At 46.9% G+C, this 14392-nt stretch overlaps 1 protein-coding gene across 1 annotated transcript in view; it reads left to right on the forward strand.

Annotated features, from left to right (window-relative positions):
* The window catches only part of LOC148542085 (putative ATP-dependent RNA helicase DDX43), a 190288-nt gene that overhangs the window by 22636 nt on the left and 153260 nt on the right, over positions 1–14392 (forward strand). The window contains exons 2-3 of the mRNA XM_088471358.1: positions 438–493; positions 14246–14360. Coding sequence (XP_088327484.1) covers positions 438–493; positions 14246–14360 — 171 coding nt within the window. The remainder of the gene's footprint in view (positions 1–437; positions 494–14245; positions 14361–14392) is intronic.

The raw sequence follows: 14392 nt of genomic DNA on the forward strand, positions 1-14392 counted from the left end.
TTGTTCAAACATATCCAATCTGCTGTGTAGAACAGCAGATGAAGAAATATTGTTTCGTATTGTTTTATGGGTGACCTGACGATCACCCATACACATGCTGCAGGGAACAGTCTGTGAGTGACAGCTCAACTGGGCAAGCAAATTTAATTTAACTGTGCAGACACATCGCCAGAACGATTGGTAAGTAGTGTGTATCATTTAGAAGAGCACATCTGTCATATACAGATGTGTCCTCTTACGTTTATAAAGTAACCAGCTGCATGAAAAAGTATACACTTGGGAGAATTAGTTGAACACATTTCTGGCAATTTTGTAGGATTGATCTATCTATTCAACAAAAAGTGTAAATTGAAACATTCTAATGATTTGTAATTTTTTCCCCAAGCTGTACCATACATATGTTCTAATATGATACATAGGCAATGTATATGTTGCAGGTCGTGGAGGGTCTAAAATAAAAGAACTAGAAGAGGCGTCTGGTTCAAGAATAAAGGTAAAAAATCATCTAGATTATGTTTTGAATAGCAGCTGTTGAACTTTATATGCATTATCTTGTGGGTAAATAAATATGCATTGCCACAAAGGATTTAAAATGTGTATGTACAGACAGTGAACCAAATATGTATATACAAATAAAAAGTCATTTAGTAGGACATTGGGTCACTACATCAATCAGCTCTACTGGAGTTGTGCATAGAGAATTGCAGTACCATCCTTCCATAAGTGAGCCTTTTAATAAATGCCAGATTATTGTAGTGGAAAAATGCTGTATTAAGTTTCATTCCAGAATATTCCATAAATCCTCATTAGGTTACTGAGAAGGCCATGACACATGGATGACATCTGTGACCAGCCAGGTGATACATGTGCTGTGGTTGCAGGAATTGTCCTCATCCTGGAAGACACACCTCCTGCTAGGAAAAAAGTTCTGTAGCATGCGCTCAGAAAGCAGTGTCACTGAAAATAGTTGCTTAATGGTATTACGAGAAACACTGCTCCCAAGCTATACTGGGACAATGAGCCCTACAAAATACAGGTTTGCCAGAACCCTGCAGTGATGGAAACAAACATTCAAGGTTGTAGAGTTCTTCAGGTTGATGCCATGCTTGCATTTGCCCTTTTATTCCATATACTTAAGGTAGATTCATCTTACCATATCACTTTCCTCAACTGAACTTTGCAAAAGTGCATTAGCAGTTGTGATGACTAGTTTAAATACTGCTACCTGATTATATGCTTCCATGTGGAGCTCTCATCAGACTAAACTGGGTGCACAGACTACAGATGCTTGCCTGGTTTGCTGTTCACCTCAAATTAATGCATGTGTTGGATTGCAGCCTTTCTTTTTCATGGTCCAAAGGGTGACCTTTGGGTATAGCTGGATCTAGATCCACGGGCACCACGCAGTTAAAGCTTTAGCTCCAAGGATGCTCTATAACCCGCCCCCAAGCCACAGGCTCCTCAGTTTGAGTTGGTGCCTAGCCGGAGTCGGGTCACTGTTTACGCAGGGGAGGCTGATTAGCAGCCCCTAAGCTGAAATGTTTGAGTTTTAGTTTATTTTTACTTTAAACTCTTCAGACCAGGCAGCGACGGACTGTCCATTGGACGTCCGTGCAGTTGCTCCGTCACACCGCAGTTGCCGCAACGCCAGTACAGATCTGGGGATCTCCGTGGGACCCTAGAGTCTGTGCTAGCCAGACTCTGCGGGCTCCCCGGACTGCTGCCGGATCTACGGGGACAGGTAAGATCGCGGATCACAGCTTGCAGTGTTCAAGCAGTCTGTTGCCTCTGGTTGTTGGGGACACACCAGAGGTGCTGGCAGTGGCGGCGGACCCCCCATACCTCGCGCGTCCACTAGACCATCAGGGACTTAAATTTGGCAGCTGGAGCTGGCGTCCCGGGGGTTAATAGCCGGCCAGGGAAAGCAGCCTTCCCTGTATAGCAGCTCCTCCCCTCAGCTCAGCGCGCCTTTCTGCTCAAGTCTAACTTTGCTGAGCTGCTCTCCTCCTACGACCATGCCCCCTCTGAGGTCTTTGGCGTCCAACTTCTCTGGCACATCCCAGATCTCTGCGGACAGTGGCGTGGACTGGTCCCCCTGTAAACCTCTCCCCTGGGGTCAGTGTATACAGTCTATGGCCCTCCCAGACACTGAATCTGGACAGGTTGATTGTAGTGCCAAGGTGCAGTAAGTGCTTCTTCTACATTGTATTTGACTTATGCTAGCTCTGACTGTGTCTTTTTTTTTTTCTTTTCTGATTCTGTCAGTCTATACCTATCCCTTTCCTTTTCCTACAGCCCTGACAGGTGTTTGTAGGGAGGTTTCTATGACCTCTCATATATAAATTCAAGTATTTGTGAGGTCTGTCACATACGGTTGTGTGCTTCACAGTACCATATTGTTGGACCTGTGTTTCGCATACTTGTGGGTTCCCAGTGTGGCGCTTCCAGATTTCCCCTATCTATCTATCTATCTATCTATGTATCTATCTATCTATCTATCGATCAGGTTGAGTGCTCCGCTGCACCCACCGCTGCAGGGGTTGGTAAGGAGGATTTATCTCAGAATGGACTGTGTGGGATCAGTTGCCTGGTCCCTTAAACCACGCAACAATGGGACAGGACCCTCCTTGGGCAGTCTCTTCTCAGGTTCTGGCTTCCATTGCGGATCGTTTTGCAGTCCCATATGTTTTGCCCCATATGGGGTTACCCCAAACAGCCATCCTCCCCTCTCAGACTGCAATTATTGCAGTCTACTCCTGGGCCTCAGACTGTTACTCCCTGTATATGCCGTCTCCTCCTGTACCTCAACAGTCTCATTCCCTTTCAGGGAATTCCACAAGTTGGACAACCACCTTGGGAGGATGTGTTTTCTTGCTCAGTCCAGAGTCTGACGGCCTTTCAGTCCATGCTACAGAGCAGAGACCCTCAGGAGGCATCGAAACGCCCTGTAATGTCATCCCAATCTACACATCTTTCGGACACGGACGTGTCATCGGATGATGGGGAAATGTCTGAGGGGTCTGATTTGGATTCCCCTGCCTGGGAGGTGGAACTTAAATAAACTATTAATGTACCAGCGTTAGTTAGGACGGTTCGATCCATTCTTGATATAGAGGATGACGTCCCTGCCCCTAAATCCAAATACCCTGAATTTAAACAGGCAAAAGTGACTTTGGCAGTTTTTCCTCTCTGACCAGCTGACAGATCACATGGTGGAGGCCTAGTAAGAGGTTTCAACCGCAAAAGTGTTTTGGCTTCCAATTAGCCGTTCCCGGCAAGTCATTGCAAGAAGTGGGAATCGCCACCTGCGGTAGATTCTCATGTTGTTTGCCTAATTAAGAGCACTACACTGCCTAATCCTTCCATTTCATCCCTGAAAGATTCCACGGACAGGAAGGTGGAGACGTGTCTGAAATAGATTTTATTCTCTCTCAGGGACTGTGGCCCGTCCGTCCATGACTATCTCATGGGTGGCTAAGGCCATTGAGAACTGGGCCAATGTTATGGAGGATACTTTCCGTGAGGAGGCTCCTGAGGCTCAAAGATCTTTAGTGGGCCACATGAGAGATGCAGCTGCCTATATTGGTGAGGCGGCTTTGGATGCCATTCTACTGACCTCCAGAGTCTCTGTCGCAGTCGTGTCTGCTCGCCGCTCTTTGTGGTTACGCTTCTGGAGGGCGAATGCTGATTCCAAAAAGGGCCTGGAGGCCTTGCCCTTCACTGGGGAGATATTGTTTGGCCCAGACCTGGACACAATTGTAGACACCCTGGCAAAGTCTAAGTCCGCTTTTCTGCCATTGGCAGCTGCGCCTTCAAAGGCTAGAACCTCTGCATTTCGGTCCTTTCCTTCTCAAGGAAAGCCCAAAGGTAATCGGTGGCCAAGTCAACCTCTAAGCCTAAGAAACAGGCCTGGAACGCCAGACGCCCTACTTCCAAGCTGGAGGATAAACCATCTGCCTGATGGGACGGACCTCCCTCTGGGGGATCCCAGAGTGGGAGGCCGGCTTCTTCAGTTCGCCCAGTACTGGTGCAACACCACCACGGATTCTTGGGTAAAAGAAGTAGTCTCTCAGGGGTACGGCCTCTCCTTTCGTCACAGACCTCCCCTCCAGTTTTTCTGCATGAGCCCTCCCCTGGACGAGACCAAGGCCTTGCAAATTCAGGTAGCCATAGACCCTACTTAAAGCAGGAGTAAATGTTCTGCTTTCTCGGTGTGGGACTGGTTACTACTCTACTCTGTTTCTGGTTCAGAAACCCAATGGGTCTCATCGGTCTATCCTCAACCTAAAATCTCTGAACAAGTTCCTCAGAGTGCCCAGATTCAGGATGGAAACATTCTGGTCCATCATTCTGGCTATGGAACCTGGGGATTACATGGTATCACTGGACATTCAGGACTCATACCTTCATGTCCCCATAGAGCCTTCCCACCAGCGGTATCTGCGGTTTGCTATACTGCAGCAACACTTCCAGTTTTGGGTGCTGCCCTTAGGCCTCTCCACAGCTCCAAGGGTATTCACCAAAATTATGGCTGTCATGCCGGCCCACCTGCGGAGCCAGGGTATTCGGCTTCTATCATATCTAGACGACCTCCTATTGCTGGCAAGCTCTCCAGAGATACTTCTACAACATCTGCACCTGACAATAGTTTGGTTACAAGCGTACGAGTGGCTGATTAACTGGAAAAAGTCCTCCCTTATTCCAAACACAGAGGATGGTGCATTTGGCAGACCTTCTGGATTCTCATCAGCAGAGGATCTTTCTAATCCCGGAAAAGATCTCAACTCTGCAACTGCGGGTGCGCAGTCGCCTGAACAGCTGCAGGTTCTGGGATCCATGGTGTCCGCATTTGACATGGTGGAATATGCCCAGTTCCATTCAAGTCCCCTGCAGGGGCTGATCCTATCTGAAATGGAACGGGTTTCCACACCTGATCAGGACTCAGATGCTGGTACTGTCTCCGGAGGTGCGCCTGTCTCTGTCTTGGTGGCTTCAGACATCTCCTCTCACCAAGGGTTGACTCTTTTGGATCCCGGACTGGGTTCTTCTAACAACAGATGCCAATCTCCGGGGTTGGGGTGCAGTGACTGGTCTCAACGTCTGGACCTGTTGTCTCGGGGTCCTTGCCTTTACCCGGATCTGGGTCGTCTGTCTTTGACGGCGTGGCTCTTAAGACATCCATCTTAAGGTCAAAGGGCTTCTCTAGCTCGGTCATCAGCACGATGCTTCGGGCACGCAAGCCTGCCTCAGCCAGGATCTTACCACAGTGTGTGGCATACCTATTTTCAGTGGTGTAGCACAAGAAATTATGACCCTTGGCTGTTTCATATTTCTAAGATTTTGGCATTCCTTCAGTCTAGTTTGGACACTGTCTGTGTGGTTCCAGCAAAGGATAGCTCCGCTACCGAATATCCGCACCTTTTTCCAAGGTGTCCTCAGGATTCAGCCTCCCTTTGCCCCCCCCAAGTGGCGCCTTGGGATTTGGCGGTTGTTCTTCAAGCCCTCCAAGGTCCTCCTTTTGAACCGCTTGATTCTCAAGTAGTTGACGACTAAGTCGCTTTCTCTCCTGGCGATTGCTTCGGCATCAGAATTGGGGGCGCTCTCTTGTCGTCATCCCTTTTTGATATTTTACCAGGACAGGGCTGTGATTTGCACTCGCCCCCGGGTTCCTACCTGAAGTAGTGTCTAATTTCTACATTAATCAGGAAATTATTGTACCAGCCTTTCAGTCACCAGACCCCCTCGACTGGTGAGGCCTCCTTGGATGTGGTCTGTGCTCTTAGGATTTATGTGTACCGGACCAGTTCCCTTTGTTAATTGGATTCCTTATTTGTAGTCTTTGGATTTTACAACAGGGTATGGCCAGCCGACAAACAAACTTTTTGGCTAGATGGCTTCGTATGACTATCTCAGAGGCTTACACACAGGCGGGCCTGCCTGTTCTTGCTTCTGTTAAAGCTCATTCTACTCTCTGTGGGCAGCTCGCCATGGCGCCTTGGCTGTTCAGCTGTGTAAGGCAGCCACGTGGTCTTCCATCCAGACCTTTCTTGAGGTTCTATGTTTTTGACACCTTTTGTCTCTCAGGATGCTTCCTTTGGGCGCCGGATTCTCCTCTCAGCACAGGAGAGTTCCCACCTTTAATTAGACTACTTTGGGACATCCCCAAGGTCACCCTGTGGACCCCTATGGACCCTGAAGAAGAAAATGAGACAGATGGTAAGAACTTACATTTGTTATCTCTCTTTCTTCGAAGTCCATAGGGTCCACAGGGCACCCGCCCTGACTCACCTGGCTTCATATGGCTGTGTTACTGGTCACCGTTTTTTTCTGTCTCCCTTTCTGTGAGTGTGATTCTCGAGTGTTCCAGTCTTCCTTCTCTCTGTTTTTCCTCCTGTAGCCTTGGCTAATTACCACAACTGAGGTGCCTGTGGCTCGGGGGCGGGGTATAGAGGAGGATGGACCCAGTGCATCCTGGGAGCTAAAGCTTTAACTGTGTGCTGCCCGTGGATCCAGATCCAGCTATATCCCACGGTCACCCGGTGGACCCCAAGGTCACCCTGTGGACCTATGGACTTCAAAGAAAGAGAGATAACAAAGGTAAGTTCTTACCATTTTTTATTTGAGTAAATTTTTAGTTACTTTTGTTATGAATACAAACATAAAACAAAAAGACACATACAATAAAACTCTCCAGTATATCAAAATGAGTCAATGCGACACAGGTTCTTTGAACATTCAGGGTAATATACAGAACATTCAGTCAGTACAAACATTCTATAATCAACAGATCTATCCGATAACAATAAAATCAATATGAATGTTGCGAGCATAAAAAAAAAACCTTACTACAGGTAATAACTTTAACAAAAAGGGCTTGATGTGACGTACAATATATAACATATATCATATACATTATAGAAAATGTGTGCGAGATCCACGGAAACCAAAAGAAATGGTAGGAGACATACCTGTAGCATGATCCATTAAAACAAACATCCAATCAGGAAGTCTCTGAAATATAATAATACCTGGATCGAAGCCATTTGTCCCTAATAATTTAAAATTTAGACTCAGCCTTTCGGGTAATATACTGTACATATGTTTCTACTTCAGGGTCCATAGGGTATCCACAGGATACCTTGGTGTATAGGTGATGACGTCAGGCATCAGGCACCATAGAGTTAAAGTTTTCAGCCTCCCAGGATGCACTAGGGTCCCCCTCCTATACCCCGCCCCCGAGCCAAGGCATCTCAGTTTTGTTGGTGCCCGGCTCGGAGTCAGATGCACCTGTTTAGAGGGAGGCTAAGATTAGCCCCTGAAGTTTCTTCGCAAGCAGCTGTGACTACTTATCTGGAAGTACAGCATGGACAGTCAAGGCTGACGTCCATGCTGTCTTCCCTACACCCCCATCGGTACCAGAACGCCGGTACTGATCCGGGGATGCTGGTAAGCATCTGGGGTCACAGCTAGCGGTGACCTCAGATGTTTGGGACCATGGCCGGATTCAAGAGGGCAGCAGGTAAGCAGCGGGGTCCCGCGGTGGGTCCCTGCTGAGTACATGGTCCAGAGTCCCCAGGCAGGGGGCTCCCTGGGGACTGGCTGCAGCGTGGAGCCAGGTAACTAACCTGCGCTTCCACTACCCCCCTGGGACAGCGGACCGCGGCTGAGCGGTAGCGCTGCGGTGTCCCAGGGGGTTAAATGCATGCCAGGGGAGCGCGCCTTCCCTGTCTCACAGCCGGCGCCTCCCCCGCTGCACATAGCCCTCTCTGCATCTGCTGACTGGCCCTGTGGCAGCGCTACTCCCCCAGGCCGGCCTTCTCTCTGCTCCTCGGTGGCCATCTTTTGCGGGAAGCATGGTGAGCGCTGCTGGACGCTGATGATCGGTGACATTGCGGTCTGGGTCCCCCGGCATACCTCTCCTCCTTTGGTTACAGGTCTGTGTATGCAGCGCTGTGCCCTACCAGGCTCTGTGTCTGCGTAGTTGAGGATCAGTGCTGAATTGATTTCTTTGCATTGTATGTGACTTCTGCTAGCGTCTGCTGCCTGTACTTTAACTTTCTACTGTCGGCCATTTCACTGTCCCTGCTCTTCTTCTGCTAAAGCCCTTGCGGTGCGGTGATTGCAGGGTGGTTCTCCCACTATACTAACCAGTATCAGTGAGAGGGGTCACATACCATCATGTCAGAGAGTGACTTTCCTCTCCAGCTTATTTGTACTACATGCAATGTACCAAAAGCGGAGGGGGAAGGTAACGCGGAGGGGCAGTGTCATTTATTGTCTTCGGCCAATTACTGCCACGGCTCCTGTACAGGAGCCGCCCTGGGCTTGTTTCGCCAAAGCGCTTATAACCCTCGTGGGCCAGTTAGCTCCGCAGCCTGCGTTCCCACAGCTGGGATTGTCCCAGCAGTCAGTGGTGTCGTCACCCATGCAGGGTTTCCCGAGACAATTGATGGTACCCCACAGTCTCCCTATTTCCCCTCCTCAGGTCTCTCAGGAGCCTGCGTGGGTTAATTCACTAACAAGTTCTGTACAGCATTTGTCGAACGTGTTACAAGGGGACTCTGTGTTGCGGCCACATAAATGGCCGGTGGCGTCTGTCCGTTCCTTATGAGGACGAGGGCAGCCAGGCCGGCTATGGCCATTTGTTGGGTAGCCAGAGCTATGGAGCGCTGGGCTGATAGTTTGGAGGCGTCTTTGGATTCCGGCTGTTCGGCTGAACAGACCGAGTTGATAGGCAATCTCCGAGATTCGCCCACTTATATCAATGAAGCGGCCTTGGATATCAGTACCCTGACTTCTCAGATTTCTTCGGCAGCTGTAGCTGCTCGTCGCATCTTATGGCTGCGATCTTGGAAGGCGGATGCTGATTCCAAGAAGGGCTTGGAAGCTTTGCCTTTTAATGGTGATGTCCTATTTGGTCCAGATCTGGACAAAATTGTAGCCACGCTGGCGGCAACCAAATTGGCATGTCTCCTGCCTGTTGCAGTTCCTTCCAGTTCAGGTACGTCGTCCTTTCGGCCGTACAGGGCCCAGGGTAGGCCTAAGGCAGTCTTTTCCCCGACAGGCTGGCCCCAAAAAATCGGCCAAGCCCCGGAAACAGGCCTGGGGCGGGGTCTAGGAGGGGGACCCTAGTGCATCCTGGGAGGCTGAAAACTTTAACTCTATGGTGCCCGATGCCTGACGTCATCACCTATACCCCAAGGTATCCTGTGGAACCCTATGGACTACGTAGAAATAGAGATAACAAAGGTAAGTTCTTACCATATCTCATATTTTCTCATAAAGCACTGTGGGGTTAACCTGAGATTTCCATACCCTAATATCAGGATCTAAATGTGTCGTCTAGGTTTGATCTTTTATCACCTCTAAAGTATTTGGGCCCCCACATTTTAGTTATGCACTAGCTGTACTGTACTTGTAGGAAAAAAGTGCGTTTTGAGCAACTGTTCAAATGGTGCATTAATTTTTTGGACAATTGCTGCCGACATAATCTCCCCAGCCAATCGCCATCGGCAGCTTCTCCCCATTGGCCGTTAAAAGCTTCTAGCCACACCCCCAGTGTTATCTGTGGAACAGCATGATTCTCCAGTCTGACCGACACGTGGATCTCTGCTCTGAACCTGAGTTTTGTAGGTTTCTGTTCCCGGTTCTCAGTCTCACCACCAGCTGCATTACTTCACATCTGAGAGGCACCATGCTGTCAGCGTGCACACATCCAGCACAGCTAGTCAGAACACAGCCTCTCCTGTGATACTGTTGGATTCACCCACCCATGACCTCACCGGCGGCTCCGTTCGGTATGATCACGCTGTCAGTGTTTACACACAGGCTATCTGGACAATGGATCAATTCTCCTAATATACTCTGGCCGGGTGACCACTTAAAGCACAAACGCTGCTGCCAGCATTTGTATTGCCTTATCTACTTAGGCTGGAGCATTGAATCTGGGCACAGAAGGGTGAAACAGCTGGGAGTTCTACTAGGACAGCTGACTTGTGAGTCCGGAGTCTGTGAGAGAACAAGTGGCTCACGGTTCATAAATATTTTATGAACACTTTTTTTTTTTTTTTTTTTTTACTGCATTCAGCTTTCACTAACCAACAGTGGGTATTCATTAGCATTACATGAATTTATTACCACTAGCGTACATTGGTGTATTAACTTTTAAAACTAAACTATACTAATATCAGTGGGCTTCTCAATTATGTGGACCCAATTAGTCCATATATTGGAACAGAGATGGACGCTAATGCTACCGCATCTGCAATTTGCATGGACCACAGCTGCGAAAATATGCTAACAGTACCAAAGCATACCCGAGCACAGGGACGCCCACTGCTGCCTTTTCATCTGCGTCCGGCGTCGCGTACCAACGTAAATATCAGTAACATCGACTAGCCCTTGTCACTTGTCTCAAGTACAGGGTCTTTCCAGACATGCGTGGAGCTCTCGTGCTGCGTAGGAGAGCAATTGATAATTTATGTACACCCATGTAACAGCGTTTAAACTAATACACACCTGCGTTTTTCTCTAACCACCCCTTCCCCATAAATTGACTACCTGTCACTAATGCACACACCGACCGACATATCGACCGTTCAATTGAACGACCGATATATCGTGTGCACGTCCGTCAGTATGAACAATGTCGTTCGCAGACATATCGCGTCGGCTGTACAGCACAGCCGATAGCAGGTGAAACTACATATATATCTGCTCATCGTGCTGTGTGTACGGGATGCAACCCCTGAGACTGCAGTGATGATTGTTCAGTGTGTATTAACAACCATCAACTGCAGATCTATCTTTCTGGTGTGTATCCACCTTTACATTGCAAATGGAGTCTCTGTGCGTATGCACAATTGCTGCACATATGCAGTGTGGCATATATGCATGGGCAATTGCAAAACATTGCTCGATCTGCATAAAAATCGGCATTGCGAAAATTTCGGAATCGGGCCTTTAAATGCTGAATGATTATTTAGCAGTTGAAAGCGGGATGTAGTTAGTGGCAGGGATGTCGCCTGTCTGAATCCCAGCGCTGGAAGTCCAACACAGAACCTGATAGGCGTTGAAATACCAACGCCGGAATACAGACAAGACGCCAGCCCAAACCCCTGGGGAGGGGGTGGGGGTTGGCTTAGGCACCTCTAGCGGGGGTTAGTCTTAGGCACTAAGGGGTGAGGGTTAGGTTTAGGCAAGAATGGGGGACGACGACTTGGGTTTAGGCACTAACGGGGAGGGTTAGGGTGCCTGGAGGGTTAGGGTTTTGCTACAAGAAGGGAGGGTTAGGGGGAGAAGGGGGGAGGTATGCCGCTGTCGGTGTATTGACAGGAGGGATCCCGACTGTCTGTATTACATACCCATTCCGTTGAAAACCGCTTGCTTGAGCTTACTAATGCACGTAGACATCAGCACAGCAGTGTATCACATAGCTGCTGCTATTGTATTTTTTTATATTTAGTTTCTACACCATTATCATTGACTTTATTATTTTATATTGCTGGTTGATATTTGTGGATTTATCAGATTGAGACAATTTTATGTGATTATTCAATTATTGTATTCTGATATATTTTATATGTATGTCTATTTTCATTTATTGTATTATATGTATTCAATTGAGATATTACGCTGCAAGTGAACACTCCATATAATTTTTTGTTCTGTTTTAATTGCTGCCTGATACCTCCCTCCCTAAACCCAGCACTGCCTGCCCTTACCCCCTCTACCATCTCCCTGCTTCAATCACCAGCTCTACTCCAACTGCCGACTGCCTTTACCCCCAATTCTACGCAAACTGCTACCTGTCCCCAGCACTGCCCAAGCTGCCAACTGCACCAGTCCCAACTGCTGTTTGCCTTTAGCCTCCTCTCTGCCCACCTGTTGGCAATGTGAGATCAAGGAAATTTATTTTATAAGCAGTATCTGTAATTAACTGAAAATATGACTGTGGCTTTCCATAGTGTATAGGACAAGTAGGTTGGTATGATGGCATATGGGGAGCTCAAAAGCATAAATTGTGATGGGACCCTAAAACTGTGGAGTAGGACCCCAATATTTAAAGTGAGGGGTCCATGGGACCCACATTTTATTTCGTTCAGAGTGATCACAGTGATACAGATTTGACTTCAGGGAAAAGAAAGAAGTCACACGGTGCTAGGTCTGGTATGGGGTTTTTTCTAGCTCTGCAATCTGGCTTTTGGCCAAAAACTGCTTCGCAGAGAGCTGTGTGGGCTGATGCATTGTCCTGGTGGAGGATGAAACCATTTTTTCAGAACTCCCTCTTTCATCTGATTCTTTCCTACAAAGTTGCTAGAACATTTTTATAGTAATGTTGATTCACTGTTGCACCTTCTGGTACCCAGTCTTCCAAAAGAACACCCTTGATGGCAAGAAAGCATTTAACTTGGCTTTGAATTTGGATTTGCTGTGACGTGCTTTCTTCATTCGTGATGATGATGATGGTGTTTTCCAGTGCATGGACTGGCGTTCTGTCTCAGGATCGTACTGGAAAATCCATGTATCATCACCGGTTATAACGTTGTGAATCCGCTTGAATTTGTTCCAAAATGTCTGTACAAATTTGATTTTCTTTCTGCTCGGCAGTGAGAAACCTTGGAACCATTTTGGCACAAACATTTGTCATGTTAAGATCTTGCTGCAAAACTTACCTAACAGTTTTTAGTCGATGTTTACCATTCCTGTTATCATTCGGATGCTGCGTTACCTGTCAATTCGCACATTTTTCCAATTTTTTTTCCACATTTTCTTTTGTATTTGATGTGCAAGGCCTTCCTGGAGATCATCATCTTCGTCATCCTCACGACTGTTGGTAGATCTTTTGTGTCACTCAAACACACGTGTGCATTTGACGTACTGTACAGTCTGCCCTGTAAGCCTCGGTTGGCATACAGAAACATTTAGTGAGCGTTTTGTTTAATTTAACTAAACCTTTTTAGTTAACACGTTGCTCTACATTTGACCTAAGCATTTTTATGACTCACGAGAAAAACAACAAACTATGACCCGCATTCAAGTTGGAGCGAAAAGCCGGAATTGGCAAAAAAGTTTCGCCGATGACATCATTTCGTCAGGCGGAATAGTATTGCCGTATTCAATTTGAAAGACTTTCCGCCTCAATGCAATGTAATAGGCGGAAAAGTTTAGTCTATGAATAGCAGGCGGAAAAAAGTGCAGAATTGGGGTGCAACATTGCGGGAACCCCCGTGCAGCCTTCAGACATTCCCCCAAAGGTAAACTGCGTAAAAAAAAAAAAAAAATAAATAATAATAAAAAAAAAAATATATATATATATAAAAAACACCCCCCCCAAAAAATAACTTTCATTTTGGGGGTGAAAAAAAAAAAGTTGTGGGACATAGTTAAAAACTAGTGAACTAGACTCTAGGGGGGTCCCCATGTTATGCCCCAGGTGTTTTTTTCATTGCAGGTGCTTGCGGCAGGTGGATTTTCACAAATTTTTAAACTTAACTTTAGCAACTCAAAAATATGCTGGCCCCCATTTTCAAGTACCCCAAATTTGCTGGGAAAAGTTATTTTCTGCAAAAAAACGTCCTGAATACTATTCTTCACCACTTGTACAAAAACTCTATTTAGCAGCTATTGAGCCCGTTTAAAAACGACAAATACCTTCAGCAAGCCAAATCGGGGGATACCATAGCTAACCCCCATGTCAGAGCATCTTTTGGGGGGTGTCAGGCTGATTTCCCCAAATCTGACAGGACTTTCCGCTTGTTTCAATTTCGCCAGGTCCTGTTTTCGCGTACATTCAAATTGAGTACGGGCATACGCGGGCGCGCGCGTGATACTTTTCCGCATGCAAAACAGGCGAAGTTGACGGAATGTTCCGGGAGTCAAAAAAGTATCGCGGGTGTGAATCAAATTGAATACGGCTCTATCTGTGAGAGAGGGGTGAAACTTGAAAAAAAGTTTTGGGATATTCCAAGGTCAATGTTTCCCCACTCCCTTTTTTACTCAGGCAGTATGGTTTATTTTTTTACAAGTTCAGTCTCGTTGTTTAATACACACCGGAGAACAGCTGTGTATACAAAATGGCATCTGAGTGGCCCCTGCATTTGCTATTCAATAGGTGTCAGTTTAATGGGAGGGGATGGAATAGTGGTCTACAGATCTAAAACATAAGATGTGGGGACAATTTTAGTTATATCCCTGGGGCAAATTTTTTTTCCTAAAGTGTACATTTACATTTACTTTTATTCAGATTGTAAAAGAAGAACTTGATTCACAGATAACTATCTTTGGAAGCAGTGATCAACAAAGTAAAGCAAAAGCATTGATTGACAGTATTGTGGAAAGCTGTGAGAGGCCAGAAAGAGGTGAGTAAGTTGTCTGTTATAGGTAAAGTCAT

Source organism: Taudactylus pleione, unplaced genomic scaffold (assembly GCF_031769625.1).
Source record: "Taudactylus pleione unplaced genomic scaffold, aTauple2 ptg000015l, whole genome shotgun sequence".
In the NCBI taxonomy this organism is placed as follows: domain Eukaryota; kingdom Metazoa; phylum Chordata; class Amphibia; order Anura; family Myobatrachidae; genus Taudactylus; species Taudactylus pleione.